At 50.1% G+C, this 27,364-nt stretch overlaps 1 protein-coding gene across 1 annotated transcript; it reads left to right on the top strand.

The window, feature by feature from the left end:
* Positions 1-27,364, top strand: LOC119113468 (cytochrome P450 3A9-like). The gene is made up of 5 exons (XM_037237778.1): positions 1-80; positions 9,627-9,762; positions 20,270-20,433; positions 25,565-26,207; positions 26,266-27,364. The coding sequence occupies exons 1-5, from the start codon at positions 1-3 to the stop codon at positions 27,037-27,039; spliced, it is 1,797 nt and encodes a 598-aa protein (XP_037093673.1). The 3' UTR covers positions 27,040-27,364.

The raw sequence follows: 27,364 nt of genomic DNA, 5'->3' as shown, positions 1-27,364 counted from the left end.
ATGGACAAGTGCAACTGCAAAGCGCAGTACAATGCGATGGACAAGTGCAACTGCAAAGCGCAGTACCATGTGATGGACAAGTACGATTGCAAAGCGCAGTACAATGCGATGGACAAGTACAATTGCAAGCGCAGTACAATGTGATGGACAAGTACAATTGCAAGCGCAGTACAATGCGATGGACAAGTGCAACTGCAAAGCGCAGTACAATGCGATGGACAAGTACAATTGCAAGCGCAGTACAATGCGATGGACAAGTACGATTGCAAAGCGCAGTACAATGCGATGGACAAGTGCAATTTCAAAGCGCAGTACCATGTGATGGACAAGTACGATTGCAAAGCGCAGTACAATGCGATGGACAAGTACAATTGCAAGCGCAGTACAATGCGATGGACAAGTGCAACTGCAAAGCGCAGTACAATGCGATGGACAAGTGCAACTGCAAAGCGCAGTACCATGTGATGGACAAGTACGATTGCAAAGCGCAGTACAATGCGATGGACAAGTACAATTGCAAGCGCAGTACAATGTGATGGACAAGTACAATTGCAAGCGCAGTACAATGCGATGGACAAGTGCAACTGCAAAGCGCAGTACAATGCGATGGACAAGTACAATTGCAAGCGCAGTACAATGCGATGGACAAGTACGATTGCAAAGCGCAGTACAATGCGATGGACAAGTGCAATTTCAAAGCGCAGTACCATGTGATGGACAAGTACGATTGCAAAGCGCAGTACAATGCGATGGACAAGTACAATTGCAAGCGCAGTACAATGCGATGGACAAGTACAATTGCAAGCGCAGTACAATGTGATGGACAAGCACAATTGCAAGCGCAGTACAATGCGATGGACAAGTACAATTGCAAGCGCAGTACAATGCGATGGACAAGTACAATTGCAAGCGCAGTACAATGCGATGGACAAGTACGATTGCAAAGCGCAGTACAATGCGATGGACAAGTGCAACTGCAAAGCGCAGTACAATGCGATGGACAAGTGCAACTGCAAAGCGCAGTACAATGCGATGGACAAGTGCAATTTCAAAGCGCAGTACCATGTGATGGACAAGTACGATTGCAAAGCGCAGTACAATGCGATGGACAAGTACAATTGCAAGCGCAGTACAATGCGATGGACAAGTACAATTGCAAAGCGCAGTACAATGCGATGGGCAAGTGCGATTGCAAAGTGCAGAACAATGCGATGGGCAAGTGAAATTGCAAAGTGCAGTACGTTGATTTCTCCCTGGCAATATAGTTTTTGGTTCAATAAAAGATAAAGGACATTTCACAAAAACGCCGGGGCACAACTTACAGCGGCTGAAACCCGAGGAGAAATCGGGTTTTGTTGGTAAATTTTGTCAACCCTGTCAGCTAAGCCCCTCCAGCCGATTTTAGAACACTCCTGAGTAGAGATTTTAGAACACTCCTATGACGACGACATTGGCAGGCAATTGGCGCGGTAGTAGTAGAGGTATCTTCTGCTGACGTGGTTGCCACATCATGATGTGTATCTGGTAGCACATGCTGCGAGGATGAGAAAAGCGGATATATCTGCGCTCGAGTTCAATGCGTAGTGATGTATGCCTAGCTGACATGTCAAGATGAAAAGTGTGGGCGTGCGCTTACTTGACCAATGCATTGGGACCATCAAAACAGCTTTCCAGCTTGTCGATCTGAAGAAAGCGACCATTGCATTTTCAACGCCGCCTCGCAAGTCCATCAAAGAATGGCACAAAATATGGCGACTTTTGACTCTGCTTGCTCTTCCTTCGCATCGTCAAATATTGTCGTACAATGGTGCCAGCTTCCACGTAACAATATTTTGCAAAAAAATTAAGATATACCTGTCAAGAGGGGGTGTCGCGGGTTTCTTCGCGTAAAAAAACATAGCATGTCGCTGATCTCCAATACCAGTGCATGCCTGGCTGCGTAGTGTTCTGTATAAGGTGACGTGATGGATAAAAATACTTTATACTCAAAACGCTGATCAGAGTCCGTCAAAATGAGATGTAAAGGTTCGTCACCTGCTTCAATGAAACATAGTGCCTTAGTGATTGCTATGAGTTCCGATGTGAACACCGAAGCGTTTGGGGGCAGTGAAAACGACCGGATGACGCCACCGCTCACAAACGCGCAGCCTACACCATCAGAAGTTTTAGAGCCGTCCGTGTAAGTATCTGTGTGGCCCTCATATAACGCTATACGCTCAAGCGCTCTGGATCTCATTATATCTGGCAGTGATACATTTATTTTATTTTAGTCAGAGATGTGTCTGTGAAGGGTGAGATCAAATGCCAAGGAGGAGTGCCCAGATGACCTGATCGCTTCACCCTTCAAATGGGAATTTCGTTTTCCTGCAGCAAGGCTTGTATCCGGGAGCCAAAGGTCACAGCATGCGCCCAAGGTGCATGACGAACAAAAGCCGCAGCAGGCCGCGGAAAAACTGCGTGATATGCGGGATGTCACGGGAACTGTCGCAGCTTAAGTGCATAACGCATGCCGAGCATTTTCCTCCTCGCTGACGGCGGCGGCTCGTGAGATTCTACCAGGAGGCTTGGGGTAGGAGATGTACGGAACGCCTCTGTGGTGGCACGTAAAGCGGTGTGGTGGATGGTGTTAATGATGCGTTTCGTGGATTCACGCGCGCTGTCATAAATAAATGCATATATAAATGCAATGCAAATGCAAATGCATGTCATAAATAAATGCAATGCATAATGCATAGTCCAGCTTCGAGCGTATGACTGCCCGATACAGCAGCAAAAGCGTGCTCCGATCCCCGCCATACGATGTGCGCGGAGCACATCTTAATACGTTCAGAGATTTAAAACAGCGTTCACTGGCGCTGCCGCGTCGCCGAGTCGACACCCTGTGACACCCTGTGACGCTCCACTGGACCCGTTCGTGAGCCAGTGGAGGTCTAACCCCAGCGAGGTCTCAGCTAAGCTTGGTGTCTGGCGCCGCAGCACCGCCGAGTCGACACCCTGTGACACCCTGTGACGCTCCACTGGACCCGTTCGTGAGCCAGTGGAGGTCTAACCCCAGCGAGGTCTCAGCTAAGCTTGGTGTCTGGCGCCGCAGCACCGCCGAGTCGACACCCTGTGACACCCTGTGACGCTCCACTGGACCCGTTCGTGAGCCAGTGGAGGTCTAACCCCAGCGAGGTCTCAGCTAAGCTTGGTGTCTGGCGCCGCAGCACCGCCGAGTCGACACCCTGTGACACCCTGTGACGCTCCACTGGACCCGTTCGTGAGCCAGTGGAGGTCTAACCCCAGCGAGGTCTCGGCAAAGCTTGGTCTCCGGCGCCGCCACGTCAGACGACGGCGGAAGTGACCGATAGGGTGTCCGCGCAGCCGGCTGCCGAACGGAGCTGGAGCAGCGACGATGCTGGCGGATATCAGGCGTGGCGACACGGCCACCGAGCGGGCCTGGAGCGGCTCGGTATGGTGGCGGCTCAGCAGCTCAAACCTCAAATCTCAAACCGCGTCACGCAACTGATTTTCTGATCCGTGAGATGTTCCATCGCAGCTCAGAAACATCACCCGAGCGGCCAGAGGCATTACTCGATGAGCCAGAGGCATTACCCGAGGAGCCAGAGCTCATGTATCCTGAGGCATGCCTCGGTATAGCTCTTCTTGGCTATCTCACCATTCTCTCTAACTCAGATTCGCCTCTTGGCACCCTTTTACTTCTCCGGCCGCCACATCCTGCGCCCTGCTCTTGTTCTTTACCCCCCACCCGCCCGCCTCTGCATTAGTCCGGACCCCACGGGAGGACGCATCTCCTCCCCCTCCCCTTCCCCTTCTGCCCAGTGCCGTGGTTTCGTCCCGGATGGCGTCTGACCACCTATCGCACGTCCTGTGGTCTGGCGTCCGCCCCACCCGGCTGAGAGTCGGCAGTGAGGTACAGTCTCGGTGCCGGACCGGCCAGACGGCCGCCACCCCACCGGACGGTGCACGGCAGGGTTGGTAACAGCTGGTGGAGAGCTGGGGGTCCAGGTCATCCATCAGCGGACGTCAAGAGAGCTCTGGTCAGCAGTCACCAGGCATTCGGAGAGGCGCCAGACGGTGCACGCCAGGACTCATCGTCACCAGTCGGCGGAAGCTAGTAGTGAGCATTACCAGCTGGCGGGCACCGATAGCCAGCATCACCAGTCGGCGGACGCCAATAGCCAGCATCACCAGTCGGCGGACGCCAATAGCTAGCATCACCAGTCGGCGGACTCCAATAGTCAGCATCACCAGTCAGCGGGCGCTGACAGCCGGCATCACCAGTCGGTCGACATCAGGAAAGGGGCACTCACCAGTCGGTGGACAGCTCTAGCGTCCCGGATACCACAGCTGTTGCGGTCATGTTGGTTGCAGGCAGCGGGGTGCTTCTGCCGGCATTGGTTCACCTGTCGGTGCTGCTCACCGGCGTTCGGTGCGGCAAACCATTCGCTATGTGCGAAATTCCATGCTGCAAATTCACCCCCGCTTGCAATGGAGCCACCTCTGTCAGCTGCCAGTGTCCCTCCTTAAAGCAGGTAAGGCCAACTATAGACATGACAACTATATACTGTTTGTGACAGCTTGGAATGGGGTGTAATTTACTGCGAGACATCTCAGTAAATCTTGCTGAGGTATTGCTGATGGCTACCGCTGCTATTGACTGTGCATTACCATTCAAATTGTATTCAGATACCGCCACAGCCACAACTGTGCGCCAGTACACTTGCCAATGTTGGGGAAACATGTATAAACCATTTATCAGGCTCACCCCGCTTTTTGAAGCTGCTGCATAATGAAGTAAATTGTTTGTTATCCCAATCCAGGTGGATCATCTTAAAAACTTCTCAAACGCACACTTCCGTAACATATGAAGAACAAAAGCATTAGGTACCTACAGCCTGTAGGAAGCTATCTGATACAAAACGAACATGAGGCTGCCGGTGGCTTGTACAGCTACCCAGCGTACCAATGATTAACAAACTTTAGGGTGTAACACCTAGCTCAGAGAAGCCATAGAAAAGGTGGAGGGGGGGGGGTGATGGAATACTGAAGTCAGCACGGGGTGAGGCTCAGCGCCCCGCCCCCGTTTATGCAGAGACGTCTTTGTGGTTTGGGCTAAAATAATTTTCTTGATATCGCATCACCAGCAACCTACATGGGAAAATAACTGCGCATTTCCCCTCCCGTCAAATTAAAAGCTGGTGGCTCTCTAAGCCATGACAGCGATTGCTTCCAGGCAAGGAGCCTTTTTATGCAAGCGTTCTGTTCAGCAGTCCTTAAAATCCACATAGCAATAGGTTGTGTTGTTTAATGGCATGTCAAAATGCGTAAATTGCACAAATATCTGTCACGACAGCGCAATGCCCGCAACCACACTCAAGTTACCTTCGAAACTGACCCAGATATTTTTACTTAAAAGACATGTTTCACATTTGAAGATATTGAAGTAAGCACCAGATATCACGAAACAAGTTGAGTTCTAACTATCGGTATAATTTTTGAGTGGAAAAATCTGCTTCAGCCGGTACAATTCTCTGTTAGCGAAAACGCTCCTCAATGCGTCATTATTTCATAAGTTCATCCTATCTTGCACAACATTAACTGACAGCCAGTTGGCGGCCGTTTTATTTGGAAATCGCACTCACGAGCGCTGCATATCAACGCCTTGAAAATGGTATACTTCTTGGCTTCGATCACCGCATAGCTTATGAAATGGCAGGATTTAAATGGCAGTATTATAACCCCATGAATGACAAGGTGACTTTGAAATACTCTCCCCGATTTTCGCGGGCATATAGCTCAGAAACTTGGAGGGCTTAGGTCTTTAGGACAGAATTGTGAACAGCACCGAAAGGTCTTCAAAACAGCTATTTCAAATCAATCTAATGTGAAGCACTCCCTTTAAACGCATACCACTATGATACACGTGCTAATCACGCTGGTGCATGTCGTGAACAGCCATATTAAAAACTATGACCTCTAAAAGTCATCGAAGTTCAAGATCAGCGAAGACGCGCCTATGTGGTACTGCTCCATTTGATAACTCTAGTAGCGTTCGACATGCTGGCGATGATGGCTCACTTCATGTACCACCTCATTCAAAGCTATGACCTCAACAGATGTCCAAAATTCAAGGTCATAGCGACTATAATGGTGCATGTCGTTAACTGTTATGTCTTAAGCTGTGATCCAGAGATCTCATTGAGATTTTATATAAATGAAACCGGATTTATGTGATTTGGCTCATATGAATGCCACTAGTAGTGTTGGACATGCTACCACTATGCTTACATGCTGAGAACTGATTATGATGAGAGATGGGACAAGATTATGAAGAGCGCGAGTTCAATGATATCGACTCTTGAGGACCTGTTGAAGCCATACTTTTTAACTCGACTCCAACCAAATTGCGCCGTCGTATTCAGCATATCAAACTTAACCAATGGCACCAGCTTTAGATGAATCGTAAGGGTCCTGGTTGAGTGACTTTTCACTTTGAATGCATTTATTGATCATATTTTTAGTGTGGCGGAAAACGATGTGCAGCATTATAATAATGTTTAACACCACCACTGACATGAGTTTGAGAAACATCGTGGAGGTTAGGGTGTAACGACCTTGAACTTCGCAGATCTTGGCGTTATAGTTGTGAATGTGTCGGGAAACGAGGTGCACCGTGGTAATTACCATGTTGACAATTACTGGTGGATTTGAGCTAAATCATAGCGATCCAGGCTCAGTGCCCTTACACTATGCCTTTCCCTCGGGTGGGGATGAATTTGACCATTCTGAGACCTCAAAAACTAAGAGAGCTAGATGCATCAAATTCATGAGGCGGGCTGGTGTGCATGCATATCACTTGTATCAAATTTTGAGGTTCATAGGCATAGTTCACTGGCATTTGATGTTCACCTTGATGCATAGCATTTGGGGAGAACGAATTTCACTTGACCTTGCATGAAAAGCTTGTCTTCTGGCGCATGCTTTTTCGCTACAGCCAAGATATGCATGTAGAAAATTGTTAAATGTTTGTCTGATAATTATGTTGGTGATGACTTGGGTCGTGCAAGTCCTTCTTGCAAGTCGGGCAAAGACAATCCTTAAGTCCAAGGCTTCTACTGAGCAGTATCTTACCATCACTAACACCTATTCAACACCCATTCAACACCATTCACTAACACCCATTCAACACCAACGAGTCGACACGTACCGCCAACAGCAGCCTTGTGCTTCAGCGTATTCCTACATCTAATGAATATGCACGGTAACAGGCCGCTCGCCTTATATACTGCTTTCAGACGTAAACGGTCATGAACACGTGGTACAGAAACAGTGTGGACATTGCGCCATTATCAACCAATGAGAAACGTATACGATATCGTACGATGACCGGGGACTGGTGGGCTAAGCCAATCACAGAGAGTGGAATAGCCTCGCGATCCCCAGGACTAGCTGATGCAGCGGTTGATTCGTTAGGCGACGACAGCAACTTTTGAAGGGAGTTTCAAGTCACATTTACTGTTGGTACATTACTGGTGAAGCCATGAGGACATACATTGTTTCAGCTTCTGGTGGACCAGAGACCACGCATGGTTTGAATGACGTGCTCTTTCCAAGCACCTGAGCTCGAACGGGGTGGATGCTAACAGCTGCGTATGACCCGCCCGGCCAGGCTGACACAACGCGCGCTGCCCGCCCCAAGCGTGACGACACCCGGCTAACGGGTTGGTTATGTGCAGCTATTGGTCAGCGGCCAACTGGACACGGAAGTGTGGCTACTAACGTTTGATGCCAAAAAGCGGTCAGTATTTTATCATGTATTTAAATAATAATTCATTTTAATAATCTATTTCAATAATAACTCATTTAATCATTTATTTAATATTAATTCATTGTCACCATTTGTTTTTAATAATAATTCATTTCTTACACACCTGTGGGCGACAGGCGTAGGTGGGATATTTTTGTGTAGCTGTATATATGATATTAGGCAACAACTGATTGCAATAATTCCAAGGCTCTCCCACATTTGCACCGCCTGTTGAAACTGAACGCGACAAGTGGAGAAAAAAAGGTGTGTGAAGAAGAAACAAAAAAGTCAATGAGCGGCTGAGAACGTCTGTTGTGCACCTGCTTTTCAACCAGCTGCTTTCATGGACTCTAAAGCGCACCAGGGAATGACATGAAAAGCATGCCAGGTCATTATACATTTACACGAAATGGGTTCCAAGACAACGGGGCAATGCGCCTAGGACTTTTGAACACTAAAGAAAGGAAGGATACCATCAAATTAAAAATGAAAGCTAAACAAAACCAAACCAATAATGATAGTTGGAAATAGACCTCGGACCAGACAACGGACGCTTTTTATACTGCTGGCTGCCCTGGCTGCCGAAAGCCTAAGTGTCATAGCTTCTTAAGTGTCATAGTGTCAGTTCTAAGTGTCATAACTTCGTCATCGGGTGAGAAACTACAGCCAGATGACCGGGCCTGTGGGTTGGACGCAATAGTGCTACACTTGATAATGCTGCATGAAACGTATTTTGTTTCAGATCCCCCCTAATCAAGAACGAGATACCACCGACTGTTCAAAACATCCAGATTTCAAACTCGTCAGCTGTTAAAATCCAGAGTCTCGCCTTGGAACAGTTGACGTCATTGAAGGCTGTCACGATTACAGAAGTAGAAAATGTCACCATACGGTACGAAGGCATGAGGCTTCAAGAATCTAACAGCATGCGCACCTTGGGAATTCGCTTTGTGAAAAAATTACGTATAGAAAGCTCAGGTCTATCTGGCTTCTGGTCACAAAACACTACAATTACCTTTGAAGACATTCAAAAGTGCATTGCCTCGCCAAACGCCTTCACATACACTTCCAGCTCTTTGGGACCCGACATGGCCCTGATTTCGCGTCCGGCTGTTTGACGGCACCACAAGTGTTCACATCAGCAGTCCGTCATCTGCTCATGACGGGCGGGAGAATAAGCTGCGAAGAAAAGCTCTTCGCTGGGAGTATTCACCATCTGGAACTGTCCAATATGACAGTAGATGCCGCCGATAAAGGATGTTTGGATGGCTCGGATGGATGGGCAAAGCTGACTATTCCTTCGGTGCTCTTCTCTGACACTGCGCCTTTCGCCCTCTCTGGTAACATTCAGAAATGATCATCAGCGACACCAACTTCACAAAGCTGCCAGAAAACGCTATTCACGTGAATGTCACTTGGCTGAAGATCAGTAACTCACGTTTTGGGACGCTTTCTTCCAACGGACTGAGCGTGAACGCTAGCGGTTCGATCGAGCTCGCGAATAACACTATCAACCACCTCAAGCCCGCGGTCTGATTGGTCTCCGTGTAAGCAAAAGCACCGTGGGTGCTGACCAGCCACTAATCATAAGGGACCTTCTGATTCCATAACGCTTTCCGCGGGTCACTGACGTTCTCTGAGGGCACGCTGGTCTGCTTGAGCGGCCTCGACGTGCGTTTTCCGCCCCGCGTGTCCGGCGAGGAAGCAGACACGTCGCTTGGTGTCCGCGAGCACATCCTGAGCCGCTCAGCCAGGTGCTTTGGCAGCTCCAGAGCAGGTGTCTCGCCGACGCCGACGCCGCGACGTCTCCCGCCAGCGGCGACCCTCGCTGTCCCGGAGCCGCCAGCGCCGGTCATGGACCCGGACAGTTGGACAGCCAGCACCGGCTGGCGCTCTTCGGCGGGCTCGGGGTCCTGCTGGTGCTGGCCGTGGCGCTGGCGGCCGTGCTGATCGTCCGACGTCGCAGGAGCCGCCTCGTGCTGGCCGCGTCCTGCGTCTCACCTGCAGGGGGACCTCGGAATGGGGCAGACAGTGACAGGATAGGCGGGCCAAAACGTGCAAGCAAGTGGCGCCGGTGACTCAGAGTTTGATGATGCGATGTACGAGGAGATTAAGGAGGATCTCTTCCAACTTCCGCCAGCTGATACGGCGCGCCCAGAGGGTCCCGTATCAACAAGGGCTCCCGATGAGGTCCCACCCACCACCACCGTCACCACCACAGCAGCCCTTGCTCTGGGAGGAGCTTCTGTCCACAGAGAACCTGGTAGACAACGAGCTGTACATTGCCAGCGCCGAGGGAGCGGTGCCCGTTTGCAGGTGGCGCCACCAGCGCCGCAGACGACGGCTTATAAGGGGCGAGCCCTGGCTGGCTCTGTCCGGCTCAGGCTCAGCTCTGCTAGTGATCGCTATTGGTCGTGGTGTGCTGTCACAGGGGTGTTTTGCTACTGCACGCTTTGTTGGTACTTGCTTGGGGAGTTGTGCCGGGCAGATTCGTGCAGCGGACGTCACTGCTCTCAGGGGTACCTTTACCCATTGCTTCCGTTAGTTCTGTAGCTGTTGTTGGTACTTGCTTGAGGAGTTGTGCACGGGGAGGTTCGTGTAGTGGACGTTGCTGTACTCGGGAGTGCCTTACCCATTGCTTCCGCTAGTCCTCTAGCCGTGTCCATCCATATCCATCCCCTATCCGTTCCCGATCAGCTGCGCGCACCTGCTATCCATTCGTTTGTATTTGTCTATGAAATAGTCATGAACTATCAAGGAGTTTCATGGAAGCTCATTACTTACTCCTTTGCGTTGTGGATTACAAAAGTAGTGTGAACGGAGCAAAAACGGTGTACACTAATTGTGACTGAAAGAACTATAAGCGGCAAGTGTCTCCAAGTACGTCTGGAAGTAGTATGTCTGGATTGTACAGGCATGTCTGCATGCATCTATCCGACATTTCGTGAAAACCTTGCCTCCAGCCCGTCCCCATGCTCACGTCTTTCCCGAATCTGTACCTAGCTTGGTCCGGCATCCATTTTATACGTGAACCACTCGATAAAATCCGCCCTTGATGGTCGCTACCGTGTGGTTGTCATTTGCTAAATATAATGTGAAAAGATGTGAGCGAGTGAATTGAACGGATGTATTTAGAACTAGAACTGCGTTGATGAAAAAGGCGAAGCTGAAGACCATTGCTGTCCTGCCAAGGTCCTGGTGTGTTCTGCCTACTGTGGAATGTGTTTCACCAATTATCGTCATGTATTGCCGGAGCCGGAACCGAATGTTAAAATACAACGCGGCAAGCATCGAAAAGTTTGGATCGTGACTTGAATAATCGGCAAGAACTGGTTTAGATGAAGGTGGCTGCTGAAGATCGGCATTCGCCCCCCCCCCCCCCCCCCCAGTTCACGTGAGACCATTCCGTGCGCCGGAAGTCATTTACGCCAATAGCAAACGTCGGGCTCAACGACACCATCCAATCGTGCAGATTGAGGAAAGCATCATGGGTGGGCGCATTCCCGCCTCATGTGCCAACGCTTGCGAAGAACGAAAAAGTGGCCGTGTTGGTTCGTGCCGAGGATGCATGTGGCGGGTTGCGGGCGCACTGAGTGCAGTAAAAGTCGAATTCGGGAGGCCTCAACTCGTAAGCCGTCGTTTTCACAATGGAGGGAGCCGGACGGGTGGTCCGATCATCCGGTTAATGGCACCTGAAGCAAGCGGCAGATTACGCTCTTGGTGCATCACCCACGTCTCTGTGTGCCTAACTTCTACCCGGTTCCCAAATTCATGTTCACTCTTTTTTCTGGCCGTTTGCTTTAACTCGTTATCTACCGAAGTGAATATGCCCCTCTCGCGTCCGCTGGCTCATGCCTCTGGGCTTAAGGCCATGAAGGATGCTGATGCAATGCGTCATAATTCATGGCTAAGAGAAAGTACCGGTTTCTTTTGACGAGTCATCGCTGTTTGAGTCTTCCTCTGGTCGGGTTGACCTTTCCTCGCCAGTATGACGAGCAATTCATACCGACACAGACGTTGCGTCATTCGATCGTTGCCATGGGAACGGCGGACCAAAGCGGTGCAGTCATCTTTGCAACGCTGCAGCCCTCGGTCTTTATGTGAGATATCAGTTGGAGATTGCCGATCTAGGCAGAACAGGTAAAGAGAAAAGTAAACGTCGTCGAGACAGGTATGTCACCTTGAAACCGGACAGTTTGACCTTTACATGAAGCTAGGTTAGCGGTACTTGATAATCTTTGGGGTCGAAATGCCACTTGTAGGTGAAGAAGCGACAATTAGAGAAAAACATAACAAAACAGATAGGCGACTCTACCGGGGTGGCTTTTCTGCCAGCTCAGGCCCGAAACGTGACAATGAAACGTTGGAGTTGGGTAAACCACCGCTACATGGTTAGACCATATAAACTATTAAGACCGCCATAAGACGGCATTACAGTGCATCGCCGGCATGCACAAGCCAGGGCGCGTGCGGGGCGGGAGAGCGCTTAAACGCCGCCCAGCTGGCAAAAGTGGCGCGGCTCAGATTCTGGTGGCTTCTTCTGGACCGCACAGCTGCAGATTTTTGCAGGCGGTGGCTGCTGTTTTTTGCCACTCAAAACTCGCCCGCTCCGCGGTCATGTGCGGGCTCGGGACCATGGTCCGCGCCGATGCCACTGGAATTGGTTTTCATGGGCCTGGTGACCTGCCTCCAGAAAATTCCCTCAGAGTTATACATGCATGTTGGTCGTGACATCGCTTCGCTCAATGGGTGGATGCGTATATCCGCGCGACAAGCGGGCCGGTGCGATGGCATCGACGCTAGTCACAGAGTTAAATGCCCATGTTGGCGCCATGAAACGTCTTCATTCAGGCCGGGGATGGAGTTTTGAGGGTTTCGTAATCGATGTGCAAGTAACACTACCTGTAAGCAGGCATTTACGTGTATTTACGATAGGCAGCTTGCAAAAGCCTTGGTTCAACGCTGTTGATCAAGCATCCGTTAACTGACATGCAGTTTAATAACGGATAAAGGGTGTCGGCTGCCAGCGGAAGCAACTTAGTTGCACAAATACACCTTGCAGGATCGTGTGGGATTTTCACGACACCAGTTGCGGAAGTAAGACGCGTATGGACCGAACTAAAGCCATAGCAGAGTGAGGCTTTTTCGCGTAGGCATTTTAATTTTTTTCAGGCAAAGACGAACAGGATGATCTGCAAGTTCCTCGTCGAGCAGCTTCCGCTTCATGTCTCGGAATCCCTCCGCCGTGCGGCATGCTGGTCAGCAGGGCAACCACGAGTTCTTTGCGCCTCCCGGGCCTTGTGCTGACCCTCGCAGCTCTTCTCCAGGGCGCCCATGTACCGCTCCAGTGGCGTTAGGGCAGGACGCACCACACCCGATGCTGAAAAAAACAGATGTGAGGAGTTATGCGCAGGAATTGTCTTACGTTATGATAGAAACCGCTCAGACCGCGGTCTCGTTCGCGACGACAAATGACGCAACGACAAATTCATTCGGAAGACGTTTTTTGCAGGAAGTTAACCAATGACACACAATGGACAAATGTGCTATCCCAAGACGTAACCGCCAAGCGGGCATCAGTCTGACTATCACGATATGATGATGAAGATTGGTATTATAAAGTGCGTTAGCTACTGAGGCCATTTTGCGCTCTCCTCACATTTCACTCGCACGGCGACTTTAGGGTGCTATTGAGGTGACAGGACTTGAAGAACTGATAACTGCAAAACATATGACGTCACGTCCTACACCGTGCGACGGTGTTAATTCACTGCCACCACAATTGCACCACGGAGTTGTGGACCAACACCTTTCAACTACGCACGGAAATAGGACTTCTCAGACTGTCGCGCGGTGCCGACGTTGTCGGCTGGCGGCGTTTCGGGCCACACCTGCCGGGCGTCGGGGAGGCTCCAGCCATCACCGCAGTCCTCCGAGGTCGCAGGTGTGTCGGGTGAAGACAGGATGGTGTTTCGGGTTAGGTCCCTAGCATTGTTGATGGCAGGGATGGAGCAGCCATGAGGATATCTAACGATCCTTCTGAGCTGGACGAGCGGGGGACAGCAGATGTTTGCATCGTTCGAAAGGAGCAATTTTTCCCCCACATCTGTGCGTCCACACGCATTAGTTTCTCGTTCGCGGCTAAAGAAGAGTTGTGTTAGGGTATTGGGGCAAAAACTCAATACGATGCCCTTTATAATTAATGCAACCCAGGAGGAAGTACCAGATAGATGACTAAGTTCGTTCTAAGTATCGTGCTGTCCTCTTCGCGGGTTCCCCTAATCTTGAAGACTTTCGACAGGCGGTAGCCAACGAACCATACCGCGCAGCGCGCCCAAGGTCACCCCGGTCAGCTGATCAGTCCAAGTGCGGATTGCTGTTCGCTGCGCCATCTATGTTCTGTGCACACAACTCCAGCTCACAGCGCGTGGCAGCTGGACATCTCACTACAAGTCTGGGGGGCAACTGCAGAACCACGTTCAATGAGGTCACTGTGGTCACTTGTTAGATCGCACACTAGGGCAATGTGCACTGTTTCACATATCAACCTTTTTAAGAATTTGCTGGTTTAACCTGGAAACTTAACAGATATTATGTGTTGTTCCTTCCTGCACTTCCTTCTTTCTTCTTGGACTTCGCCTTGGTCTGTGCGTGTAAACTTCTTGAGAATGAAAAGGTCGCATCTGCAAATAAGAACATCCAAGTATGCAAACTGTGAAACTCCTCACACCAGATAACAAATCTACCGACTAGTGTAGTAGGTTTGACTATGAGGAACCGTACTTTCATACAACAGGTAGTGATGGATACACTATAATTATACCAAGCAAGCAAGAAAATGACGAAATTCAATGCGTTCACGAGGTGGAACTTCTTATGTTGAAAACAACCGATCCTAGAAATGTCAAGAGGTGCTAGTCAAACAGCGCTATCGGGCAAAAACTTTTTATGTTGAGCAAACCCGACATTTCCGTGCCGCGCTCATGATCGCGGACGCACAAGGTTAAGCAAAACGTTAATCATTCTGTAGACGTTGTCGCTGTCCGAACGTGCGACATCCCGCTGTCTGGATGCTGGTGGCGTGTGCTGGACGGCTCCGACGGTGATGCCTTCAGCGCCCGGGTCAGTGACGACCTGTCGAATCACCGCACGTGAGTACCACTGTGAGTAGGCACTGTAAGCCAGCGTCATTGGTGGAGCATTTGCCGATTGACGAAAACACTGTTTACAGGCTGCGGACGTAGCCGGCTTGCCCATGCGGCTGATCACGTGCTAAGACTTCAAATCTAAAACTCCCGTGTGCACAATTTAAAATCCGGAACACCATCCATGTGGCGGCATCTATGTGACGTATGCATCATATGTGACGTACTATGTCGCAGTGGATCGGCCGGAGTTGCGGGTCGCTGGTTATCTGGTTATAATGGACCTGTTGGTTATTTGGTTATGAGAGCTTTCGGGCGCATCGATTGCGCGGTCATACCGCGCCCGACACAAATGTTCATTAAAACTTTTCAAAATCTTGCGAACTTGTTACACGTGGTGTTAACTCCCCAGGGAGGTGTACACAAAGCGCAGAGCTTAACATGCCGTACAAATTTGAAGATACGTCCGATGTATAGTGAATTGTCACACAGGGATCGGAGAGCGTCGCAGACGGCGCAGCCGAGTCGAAGAACCTCAGACTATCGACACATAGTGCGGATCAGCACACGAGCACATGCTCCAGCTGTCCCTCAAGCGGCAGCGAGCCGCCAACGCCGCCGACGCCCCGCCGCCGAAACAGCCCACGAGAGCGAGGACGTGGTCAGGCACGACATTGTGCCATCGCTGCAGGCTGACCAGCCAGATGTGGCCATGTCGACCTTGCCGTTGCCGCGCGGTGTCGTGGTGAGGTCACGGTGCGGCCCGCGCCATTCCCTGGCCGCGTCGGCAGTACATGCGCGGAGTAGAGGACTGACTTCCAGATGTAATGACATGTGTCACGCTCATGCATGCACACATGCATACAAACATACCTACACGCATACACACACGCATGCACATACATGAATACATACATGCGCGTGTACATACACACATACACATGTACACACTGCATGCAGGTATACAAATACATACGTACATATATACAAACTACATACATACGTACAATCTCACATGTACATGCACACACTGCATACATATATGCATATGAATATTTACGTACATACATACACGCAAACAATATACATACATGCATACGGGAGACGGTCAGTACTGCGCTGCTCTTACGGGGTGAGCCCGCGCCGCTGTGCGACTTCAAACGCACGCCACACTCTCACACTCAAACGTCACACTGGACCCTTCATCTCATCATCTCTTCCCTTCATGCTCGAAGGACGCACATTTGCCATGCACTTGCCTACGTACATCCATACACGCAAACAACATACATGCATACATACGGGAGATGGCCGGTACTGCGCTGCTCTTACGGGGTGTGCCGGCGCCGCTGTGCGACTTCAAACGCACGCCACCGAACAGATCAACAAGCTCAAGTGCGTCAGAAAATGGTTCGGTGCCCGAGCGAATGGTCATTTTACCGCTTCCAGTTCATAGCTTGCGATATGGTTCTTTTTATGTTCCATATCGTTCGTTCCGGCTGTCATTCGAGTTCTTATGCAAGACCTAAACACTACCATGCTTCAGGATCGGGCATGAATACTGTGACGTCATAACAGTGAGTGATTGTCCAGCAGCGAAGTTGACGTCAGCAACGACGCCGTTCACGACGGCACGCTGGGAGATTACAGGGTCGGAGATCGCCGACGACAGAAAGGAAAACAGAAACCATCGGCAGGAAAGGAAACGTCATCGAAGAAGGCGGCAAAACAACGGAACAAGTCGACGGCGGGAAAACATTATCAAGGGGGGTGACACGCAAGACAAGACCGGACAGTCAAGAATAATATGTCGACAGAAAAGTGTGAGTGTATCCGAAATTTGACCTGCCCACACATAAGCGACTGTGTAAACATGTTAGGGGAGAAAACACTAAGTGCACGCGCTTGGCGAGACCTAAAATAACGTGCCTATAACATGATTAAGAACCTTTCTACCAAAGACTGAGTCTGATAGGTTAACGACGACTCTTACATTACGTGCAATGGCTGCACTAGATTAAAGTGGTTTAACCTGGCGTACAAGGAAATCGTCAAGGGTGTCATGATGACGCTTTAGATTGCTGTACATGGTTGACAACCGGACACTTGACCTGGCTCGCGGGAGCAGAATGAAAAACGATGTGCTTCACAACACAGGCTGAACGTTATGCCTAAGTTTTCAAGCGGCAGAGGAGAGTTCTGAGCGACGAAAAGAGCACTGAGCAGCTACCTAAATCCCGAGTGTACAAAGGGTGACGAGCATACAGCTTTACTTCGCTGGCTGACGAATATCAATCGCCGGTGGTCTTCACAGGATGTACGCTGTTCCGGGTGGCTGTAGATAGCTCTTCGAGGGACCGCCCCGACACCTGCACAAGATGCTCTGGTGGAGACTCTCTACATCCTGCTAACTGCTGCGCGGAACTGAAGGCTGCTGCAGACAGGAGCGCGCGATGTCAAAACTGAAAGCCCCCGTTTGCGTGAATCCACAATCGACTGTGTCCCCGCTAGGAAGGAGAAAGGGAAACCAACGACACCGTGCTGGTCGGTTAACCGCCCGGGTCTCTGCTTGGGGCGCCTGGCCGTGTGCAGCGACTTAAGGGGTCAAGGGGCGGCGGCGCTGAACCACAGTCAGGACGGCGAGGGGTCTCACCGGTTGCACTTGGCCGTGTGGGGGGCGTCGTCCGCCCCGTATAGCACCGGGGTAGCCCTGGCGGTGACCACCTCTCGAGGGAGTGTTGGGCCGTCCCCCAGCTGGGCTCCGAGGTGGGTGGGGAGCCCCGGTGCCGAATGCTTGCTAGAAATCGCATGGTTCTCAAAACTCAGCAAATACCCGGCCCCCGAAAGGAGATCGGACAGCGCTGGGGCCCGGGTGCTTGGGGGATTCGGTCCCCCTTGCCCTCGGATTCTGATCTTCTCCAGCGGAGATGTAAAGCTCTCCACCCTGCCACCGTTCCAACGACGCAACGGCTGTGACAAGTTTGGAGACATCACGAGATGTGACGGATGGCAACATCGAGGCAGAGTTCGCCAATGGTCTAGAGGCTAAGCGTGCATTAGACGCAAAGGAGTTAATTTATAGTATTCGTGATGAGAACCGGTAACATAACAAAACCGTGGTTTTCACAGTAGCACTACACACCACAAAAAAGCTCATCTAGAGGCGTCGTAAATCCCCGGTGCCTGGCCGGTCGGCACCCTCCGTGTTGTCGACTCCCCCGGCGCCGCTGTCTCCTGCCGGAGAGGAGGGCTGGACGGTGGCTCGGCGCGGCCGTGGCCCGCGGGCTCCACCGGCCTCCGCATCGGTTTCTTCACCACTTTCGTCCGCCTCCGCTTCGTGTGCTCCGCTGCCTTCGTCACCTCCGACACCATTAGCGAACACATGCGGGCTGGCGATAGGAACGCTGGGACGGCACGAGGCGGACAGGCGCGCCCGCGATGCCAAGCGGGCACGCCTGGCTGAACAAGAACGGGCAAAGGCGGCGAACCGTACGTCTGGGGTGGGCAAGGAGTCCGTCCTCCGCAGCGGTGCTCTATGACCCAGAAGACCACCGCTGGTCCTCAGATGTCTGACAGGGCCCCATCCATGGCTCCTCCCCTCCACCACTTAGGATTGGGCACGCTGGCTCAAAGCGCCCCCCAGCCGGTCCTCCGTCTCCATCTGACGGAGAAAGCCCAAGGATTCGGCCCAGAGTGGAGCACCGCTCTGCGGAATCGAGCCGTAACTCCCAGACCGAGTTGTCCGGTCCAGGGTGCCAGGCCAGGTCACCAGGTATATGTTATTCAGGCCAGGCATATTTTTGTCACCTGCCTGCCGGGAGCGGATAGGGCAACTGCTCCCGCTCCCGTGCGTTGAAACCCAGTCGGTTATATTTCTGCCCCGCAATGTTTGGGAGGTCCCTTTTTCCCAAAACCACAACCATTGTAACTACCTGTAAATTGCAAAAATTCAAATCAAAGAGGCCACATTACTGAGCTCTAGTCACCTATCAGCATGAAATCTTCACCAATCGATGTTCCATAGTCGTTTTCCCTGCTCTTTCTATAGCATAGTGACCTTGTGTCAGGTCAAATGTCACCCAAAACACACAAAAACATCAGCATTGGGTGCCGACAACCCCATTCTCAGAGCTCATGGGACCAAACAACACAAAAGCTTCATGAATTGATGTGCCATAGTCAGTATTATCTTGTTGGCAGGATGAGGTGACCTTGGGTGGGCTCGAAACTTACCAAAACGCCTAAAGCGCTTTCGGTAAGTTTTGGTTTCTGTAATTCAGGTTGATTTAGTTCACTTGGTTTGTGTTTTTCGACTCCCCTACGAAGCTAGTGTTGTCAACAAATTTTAGTACTTTGCCTTCCGGTCTAGTCTCGAAATTATTCGCAACAATAATCAAGAACAAAGGGCCACCACTGACCCCTGTGGAACCCCACTATTTACTAGCTACCACTGATATTGTGTACCATTTAACACTTTTATTTGTTTCCTGTCAAACACCCGGGATACTACATAGCCAAGACTTCCTCCCCCAATGTTTTGCAATTTTAGTCACCATTTTATTCACCAAAGACATTTGGATCCACCTGAAATTTGCTTACCATGCTCCAAGGCTATGGGACAGATCAGCACAAAATCTTTACCAATCGATGCGCCATGGTTGATACTCTATCCTCTTCAGAACGCGATGATCTTGGCCCAGGTCAAATGTCACCAAAAGACGCCCGAAACACGCGAAATTACTTGGTTGACAACCCTATTTTCCGAGCCTTTGACACCGATCGGCACAAAACCTTTGCCAGTCGATGCGTCACTGTCGACACCTGCTGCGCCTGCGCCTTCATATATACAAACGCTTGAAATCGCACGCCGTTTCCCTTCATATCACCTGTGCAGCTAGCCCGCCAGCATAACGCCATACGCTGTCCGGGATCAACCGAAAAAGACCAAACCAGAAATCGGATAAGTGCGTTGCCCGCGCACGTAGTAGCCCTATCCCAGTTCTATCGAATGCATCAGGTCACAATCTTACAGTATGATCATATTTATCATTTCCCGGTCGCTGTAAGCTCTTCGCTGTAAAGAAGCAATTTGAACAAAAAGTGATTTCCTGTTTTTTACATACCCTGACGAAGGTTCTGAGCCTAGGGAACGGTCACGGGATGGAGCAGATGCGATAGGACAAGCCTGTCCTTTTCGGCATCGTCGGATAAATGCCCCTCCCCCCCCCCCCACACACAGCCCTTCAAACACAATCTCACACTCCGCGACGTAATCGTCACAAAGTCTCCGCGGCGCGGGACGCCCGCCGGCCAGTCCGTGTACGGAGGGCGAGCCGGACAGGCTCGACGTGCCACCGGCGGCACTAGCGCCACCCCCGGCGTGTCGGGAGCCCACCAGATGGCGCTCCCGCCCCTTGGCGTCGTGCCGTGGCACGGCGTTTTGACGCTCGTTGCCGTGGTGATCATCGTCCTGTTCGTGTGAGTGGACATAGCTGCGCGCGTCGGGGGAAGCGCGTGCAATTAGCCAGGGGGTGGTATTGTGGAACTACACGGTGAGAAGTCATATGTGTGTGTCGTCTCACGACAGTACATCGTTTGGAAAGGGTCGCCGTCAGTGGATCATAAAACAAAGGTTTTACGACGAGACGATGGGCCCAAAGAACGCTAACTTATAGGCCATGTAGAACGGATTTTATTAGGCAAAATTTTGCGAACATAAAGATCGTTGGAAATGGGCTTAATTTAAACGGGCTGTTCTACATTTGTATGGGGTTTTAAGCTGAAGTTGCCATCTTGAAGATCATTCGGTACAGGTCATAACCCTGCCCTCCTGTAAAGCTAAACCATTTAAGTTTCTAGGCTACACATGTGCGTCCATGACACCATAGTACCATCATTCAAATCCTGCCCTTTCATCGACCATGCAGCGATCAATGCCAAGAAAATATTGCCGAGTCGTTCATATTTGGCGTAGTAACCACGATTTACTGATATAACGGCTTGGTAGTGGTAATGGCCTCTCCATCAATGTTGTGCGAGGTTTGATGACGAAATGAAACGATGAGGCATTAAGGAGCATATTCACTAAACAGAGAAATTGTGTCTAGAGCAGCCGTTCCCGCCAAGTTTACCAATAGTTCTATGTGACCTTATGTTATCGTATTAGACGTTTGCTTCAACATCGCAAAATGCGGAACATTCTTTTGAAAACAAATCGTCAACAAAACGTACGTGATGACGTCCGCCGAAAGTGTCACCGTTATGTTTCAAACACATTATCGTAGCATATGATAAGTGGGGACGTGGAGCAGGGGAAATCAACCGTGATCGCCGTCTGAAATAACCAAAATAACATGTCGATCTCTCGGACCGTGTAACTAACTTAGCTGTTGGTTTATGGATCGTTTTGACTCTCTGGAAAAGGAAGCGTCATATATATTTGGATGAATTGTGCTGCTGTTCAACGATACGGAAGCCCAGAATGGCCCGAAACCGAGTTGGCAGACCATGACAACATATTGAGCTCCTAGCGCAATTGTCATGTTAACTCCACGGGGGTTTCCCATATATTCCACACGGCATTTTGTCATGCAGTCTTTGTTATTCTGAGTAATCCTTCGCTATTGTGGTATCAATATTGTTTGATCTTTTGACGCACAATCCCCTGCATACGATATATTGTCATGCGACTTTTTGCCCACCTGCCTTGCGGTATGCTGCTCGTTGCCATGTCGCATCTGTATTGCTATTCAACGCGCGGCCTTGATTGCATCAAACTTCATTTGAATGTCTCCCTCACCGAGTTTCTAACTATTGTTGCATTCATTTTTCTCTGCCAGATCAACCAGGACCTTGAGCCCCCCCCCCCCCCCCCCTCTGAGCCCTTGACACTACTCTGAGCCCCTCACCCCAATACATGTCAGCAAAACAGGATAGCTGAGCCGACGAAATGCAGCCTAGAATGCATGTTCATCAAATACCTAAACGCATCGCTATCAATATTGCCATCACCCTATATCACATCAGATGCTGATGGGAAATCACCCTAAACTTCAAAAATGTTTTAATTACGACCAAAGATATGTTCCAAGTCTCAGTTTGCCATCAGCAGCGCAAATCAAAGTGGCTGAAATCCGGGGAATGATCAGGATTTGGGGCGAGGTTGGGGCAAATTTATTTGCTCAGCCCAACAACCGATTCAAACGATTGTAGAAAGCAATACCCCTGGGTCAGCCTTCATAGAAAGCAAAATAAATGAAATGAAAAGCTGTTCTATCGTGCAGGAAATTGCATGCCACCATCCCCATCCCCGGGGGGTTCACAACCTCAGAAGCGATATGCGAGCAACAGCGCACATTTTAAGACTACGCCACAGAGTTCCGTGTTAGAGTTTCATTTTTGCTGGTCGTGGTTTCTTAAATCTTAACCCTGTGCATGCATAAAATGCACAGGTGAATGAAGCTCGAACATTTTTCTTTCAATTTGCAGGTCCAAGTGTGCGTCAAAGCACTCCTCTTCGAGATATTAGGTAAAACGTAGACAAATGCACGCGCTGCGATGCCTAGGTGCGGATAAAATCCCGTCTCCGCCAACTTTTTTCAACTAGGTCGAGATAAAAAAAACAGAGTAAGCATAGTCACTGACTGGCAAATTAAAATACTAAACATTGCCATTTGATGTATATGTGTGTGTATATGTACATATATATATATATATATATATATATATATATATATATATATATATATATACAACGTCATAGCATATAAAGGCAAAATCCCGGAAATCAGTTAATTTAGAACGGTCTCAAAACAAATTGCAACCTTTATTTGCATGCATGTATACATTTATGCATTTATACAAGCATGCATATATATATATATATATATATATATATATATATATATATATATATATATATATATATATATAATATATAGGAGGGCGAAGCGCTGTCAGGCTAAGTCTGTAGCGAGCAACGTAGATATATGGTATGCCTCTTATATCTATAAATGAACTTTGCAGGTGATATATGGTCAACCGGGCTGCTCGCAATAACCGTGTGGCGGATGTAGCGTGGCTGCATTGTGCTTGAGACTTGAATACGGCTGACGTGACCCGGGGCGGCGGGGGCCGACCAGAGACGACCGTCCGCCCCAATGGACCGGCGCGGCCAAAGGCAGGCCCGAACCATGGGCCAGGTACAGAAGGTGTGGCGCTGGCGGCCACTGCCGAGCAGGACCGGCGTTGTCGTCTCAAGGCCGGCGGTGATGACCCGGTGACCTTGCCGCCGCCTGTGTACCAAGGCATATTTCATGGCAACTACATGTTTGGAATCCTGAAATTACCAGATGCCTCCAGACATGTAATATTTAGAGCCTCCGGAGGCCTGTCATAGGTGGATCTTTGGGGGCGGGGGGGGGGGGGCACGGGGCCATGGCCCCCCAAAAAAATCTTTCCCAGAACTTTACAAAAGCTTCGTCTACTTATCGTCTGTTGTAACTTTGATGGTGTGGTATCAAACGTTTCTTTCCGTGTCGGAAAAGCAACTTCGTGAAGAAAAGTTGGCAGCGATTTCAATATCAAAACAAAACGCATGTTGACGTGGCTTAGTCATCTCAGCGCAAACACCGTGTTTGATAAGTGCACTGGACCTCGGATCCCACACCAGCCAGCTGGCGACGAACGGTTGCCCCGCACCCAAAAAAGAACAACTCCAGGCTAGACCCGCCTCTAAAGCCTTTAGGACAAGAAAGTCAATTATATAACTAGTCAGTTATATCTGACGCTCGTTGACAGGATTTCCAGATAAGATGGACGCCACTTGGCTCCCAACCAATATCGTGCAAATTGTGGAAGTCCCAATCACGCATCACGTTTTGTGTTACATTATACAAGAAGCTGGCCATCCTTACTAGTTGTTACAGGAATATGACTTGTAATCAAGTAGCTTAAGAGTAGCACCATAAACGGTTATTTGGACACAAGTAAGCAGCTTAAGCTTATCGACAAATATGCAAGAAAACGACGAGAATAACCAAACCACGAGTATCTAACGATACTTGGTTCAACAAATACCTCCGGCACCGCTGCGGCCACCTGTTGGGAGATTGGAGAACTTCAGGGGAACACCAGGGTGTCGATTTCGCATGGTCAGTTTGACAGCAACTCTGACGTCTCACAGACATTCCATGACGCACTCAAACAGTGACGCATTGGGGACCATATTTAGTAATAGAGTAATTGTAATATCTAGAGCAATGTCGTCAGCTTAAAGGCATAACAATAATCATTAGTAAGCTTGATTCATGATATGGGATGCTTGCTTCAGTATTTTATAATGTGAAGCATTCCTTTTAAAGGCGAACGGATATCTGTGACAGGTACAATACAAGCCCCAACACACTTAAACGACAAGCAAGACAAGAAAACCTCAAGGGTAAAAACTCCGTTGAGTTTTTACAGGTCATTGGCTTTTCCAACGTCAAACAATTTGTATGACCTTGGGTGACAATTTTGTTTGTTCTTATAGATGTTAACATGCCAATTTCCGGCGATGGATATGAAAAAGGAACGTCTTTATGCTTACTTGGCCGTAAAGAGATACATTTTACCTAAACTGTCGTTTTATTTCCTGACACACCTACGAATGGAAGACCGAACCCACAAAGTTTTTGTTAAACCTCCTGCAATGAATGTGGTTCATATTGTGTTTAAGGTTTAAGGTTTAAGGATAGCAATTTACTTTTGGTGTCATGCCGTTGCCTGGAGGGACAGATAGCGAGAAAATGCTTTCCCCTTTTCTTCTGTTTAGGATTTGGTAGAAACGCTCAGGGGACATCCACAAATAAAGTATTTGGTAATTTAAAGTATTTGGTAATAAAGTATTTGGTAATTTTAAGTATTTGGTAATAAAGTATTTGGTAATTTAAAGTATTTGGTAATAAAGTATTTGGTAATTTAAAGTATTTGGTAATAAAGTATTTGGTAATTTACAAGCTCCCATCCTCTTCCATCTTTTTTACACGCATAGTCATGGTTACTCGATGCTCTTATATTCATTACATTCGTTACGCTTCCATTCGCCTCCTCTTCAATGTCAAGCGTAATTTATGGACGGCGTTCTGAGGCTTCCTAAGGCATCAATACAGATCTTGTCAATGCCCAAGTCACATTGCACGTAATAGACTGTGGGACTGGACCATTCCGTGAGTTTTCAATCATCTAATTGCCATTCACCCCAATTCCTTTTTGGTTTATTGATATTGGGCTAATACACATTTCGGATGCCTGTTTTTTTAAGCTATCTTGCCTTTCAACAATCTGTCCGTCGTGTCATTTCAACATCAACAACAACAACAAACAAAAAACAACAAAACAACATCAACATCAACAACCAGCAATCAAAGACATGTCATTACGCTATTCGCATGTTACCTGTTTGGCTTTTTAACATTGCAGTAAAAGGAATTGGAATATTCACATTTGACGGAATAGCGTCGGTTGATCGCTTGATGGACTCGCGCACGGTCGTTTGTTTCAAGCGATGAGATGCATTTTGGCTATGTATCGCTTCTGCGTGTACTAAATATCTTCTGCGGGTTTGCAGACGACGGCTCTACAAGTTCCAGACGCTGCAGAGACTAGGATACAATATACCACCATACAGCTTGCTTTATGGGCACGCCGGCAAGCTGAAGGGCACCGCCGGTCCGGCGGAGTTCCAGCGTCTGTTCGACGCTTACGGGGTCCAGCATGGAACGCGAGGCAAGACGGTGGCGCTGTACGTCGGCACGAAACCCACGCTGTGCACCACGGACCCAGACCTGGTGCGCGAGGTGTTCGTTCAGCGGGTGGACACGTTTCCTGACCGGCAGGACAACAAGAGCCCTGTGCTGACCATTCCGGACCATAACCTGCTGACGCTGAGGGGCAAGCGCTGGAAATACGTCCGCCGCGTCCTGAACCCGGCCTTCACCACCAACAAGCTGAAGGGCATGTCGCCGGCTATGAACGTGTCCATTCAGACGTTCCTGGACGTGCTAGAGGGCAACAGGCTCCAGGGCCAGCCGACCAACGTATACGCCGCCTTCCGCAGCCTCACCCTGGAGGTGATTGGTAAGTGCGCGCTGGCCATGGAGGTGCACTGCCAGACGGACCAGCGCGACCCGCTCCTTGTTATGATGAAGACGCTGCTTGGGTCCGCTCCGCTAATGGGTGTGCTGCGCGGTCTGCAGCCGCTGACGCGTCTGGTGCTGCCCCCTGCTGCGCGCCTTCGGGCCGGCCTCGCGCGCGTACCAAGTGGACCAGCAGCTGCAGCGCTGGCTTCGCGGAGTCATCCAGCATCGCCAACGGAGTGGTGCGACGGTCACGGACGCCCTGCAGCTGCTGCTGGAGGCGCAGCGCGCCGACAGTGGCAGCGAAGCCGTCACTGACCAAGAGTTACTCTCCAACGCGTTCGTGTTCATCGGGGCCGGCTATGAGACAACAAGTACAGCGCTAGCTTTCACGTCATACCTTCTGGCGCGCCACCCGACCGTACAGAGCCGCCTGTACGACGAGATCGTGGCTAGCGTACCGGCCAGCGGTGACCTCGACTACGAAACCGTGCTCGGCCTGCCGTACCTGGAGATGGTGATTCAGGAATCACTGCGTCTCTACCCGCCGATCCCAGCGCTGTACGGCCGACAGGCTAGCTTCGCGACGGAGGTTCAGGGGATGCGCGTGCCGCCCGGCGCCTTCGTGGCCGTGGTACCGATCTGCATGCATCACGACCCTGACCTGTGGCCCGACCCGGAGCGCTTCGACCCGGAGCGGTTCAGCGCCGAAAACAAGCCGCACATCGTGCCCTGCAGCCACATGCCGTTCGGCGCCGGGCCGCGCCACTGCATCGGCATGCGGTTCGCCATGATGGAGATCAAGCTGGCGCTGTGTCACACGCTGCGTCGGTACCGGCTGCTGCCGACCAGCGAGCCGCTGGAGCTAGCCATCGTTCCGCCGTCTCTCGCACCCGCCTCGGGCCAAATCAACCTGCGGGTGGAGCTGAGGCAGCCTCGGGGAGACGGGGTGACGGACAAAGTGTAGAGGGAGTAAGGGAGTGTAGAGGGGGCACTAAAGGGAGTGTACAGGGATCTATGAAGGGAAGGGGAAGGGACGACGGGACAGGGATTGCGTGAAAAAAGAAAGATTGATGAGGGAGGAGTGTTATAAGAAGAACGTTTTAGAATTGAGGAAGAGGTGAAAGATCCAGGATGGAGGGGAGAGACGGATGTATGGGGTATGTATGCATGTATGTATGGGGTGTATGATGAGATGGGAACGGTTGAGGAAAGCTGGAATAAAGTAAACGAGCTCAAAGAAGCTGAACAGGACCAGATGAAAGAGTAAAATATACCAGCACGTGGAAAGA

This window comes from Pollicipes pollicipes, unplaced genomic scaffold, assembly GCF_011947565.3.
Source record: "Pollicipes pollicipes isolate AB1234 unplaced genomic scaffold, Ppol_2.1 Scaffold_7262;HRSCAF=8765_pilon_pilon_pilon, whole genome shotgun sequence".
Taxonomy (NCBI): domain Eukaryota; kingdom Metazoa; phylum Arthropoda; class Thecostraca; order Pollicipedomorpha; family Pollicipedidae; genus Pollicipes; species Pollicipes pollicipes.
This window is presented reverse-complemented; position numbering and strand designations above follow the sequence as displayed.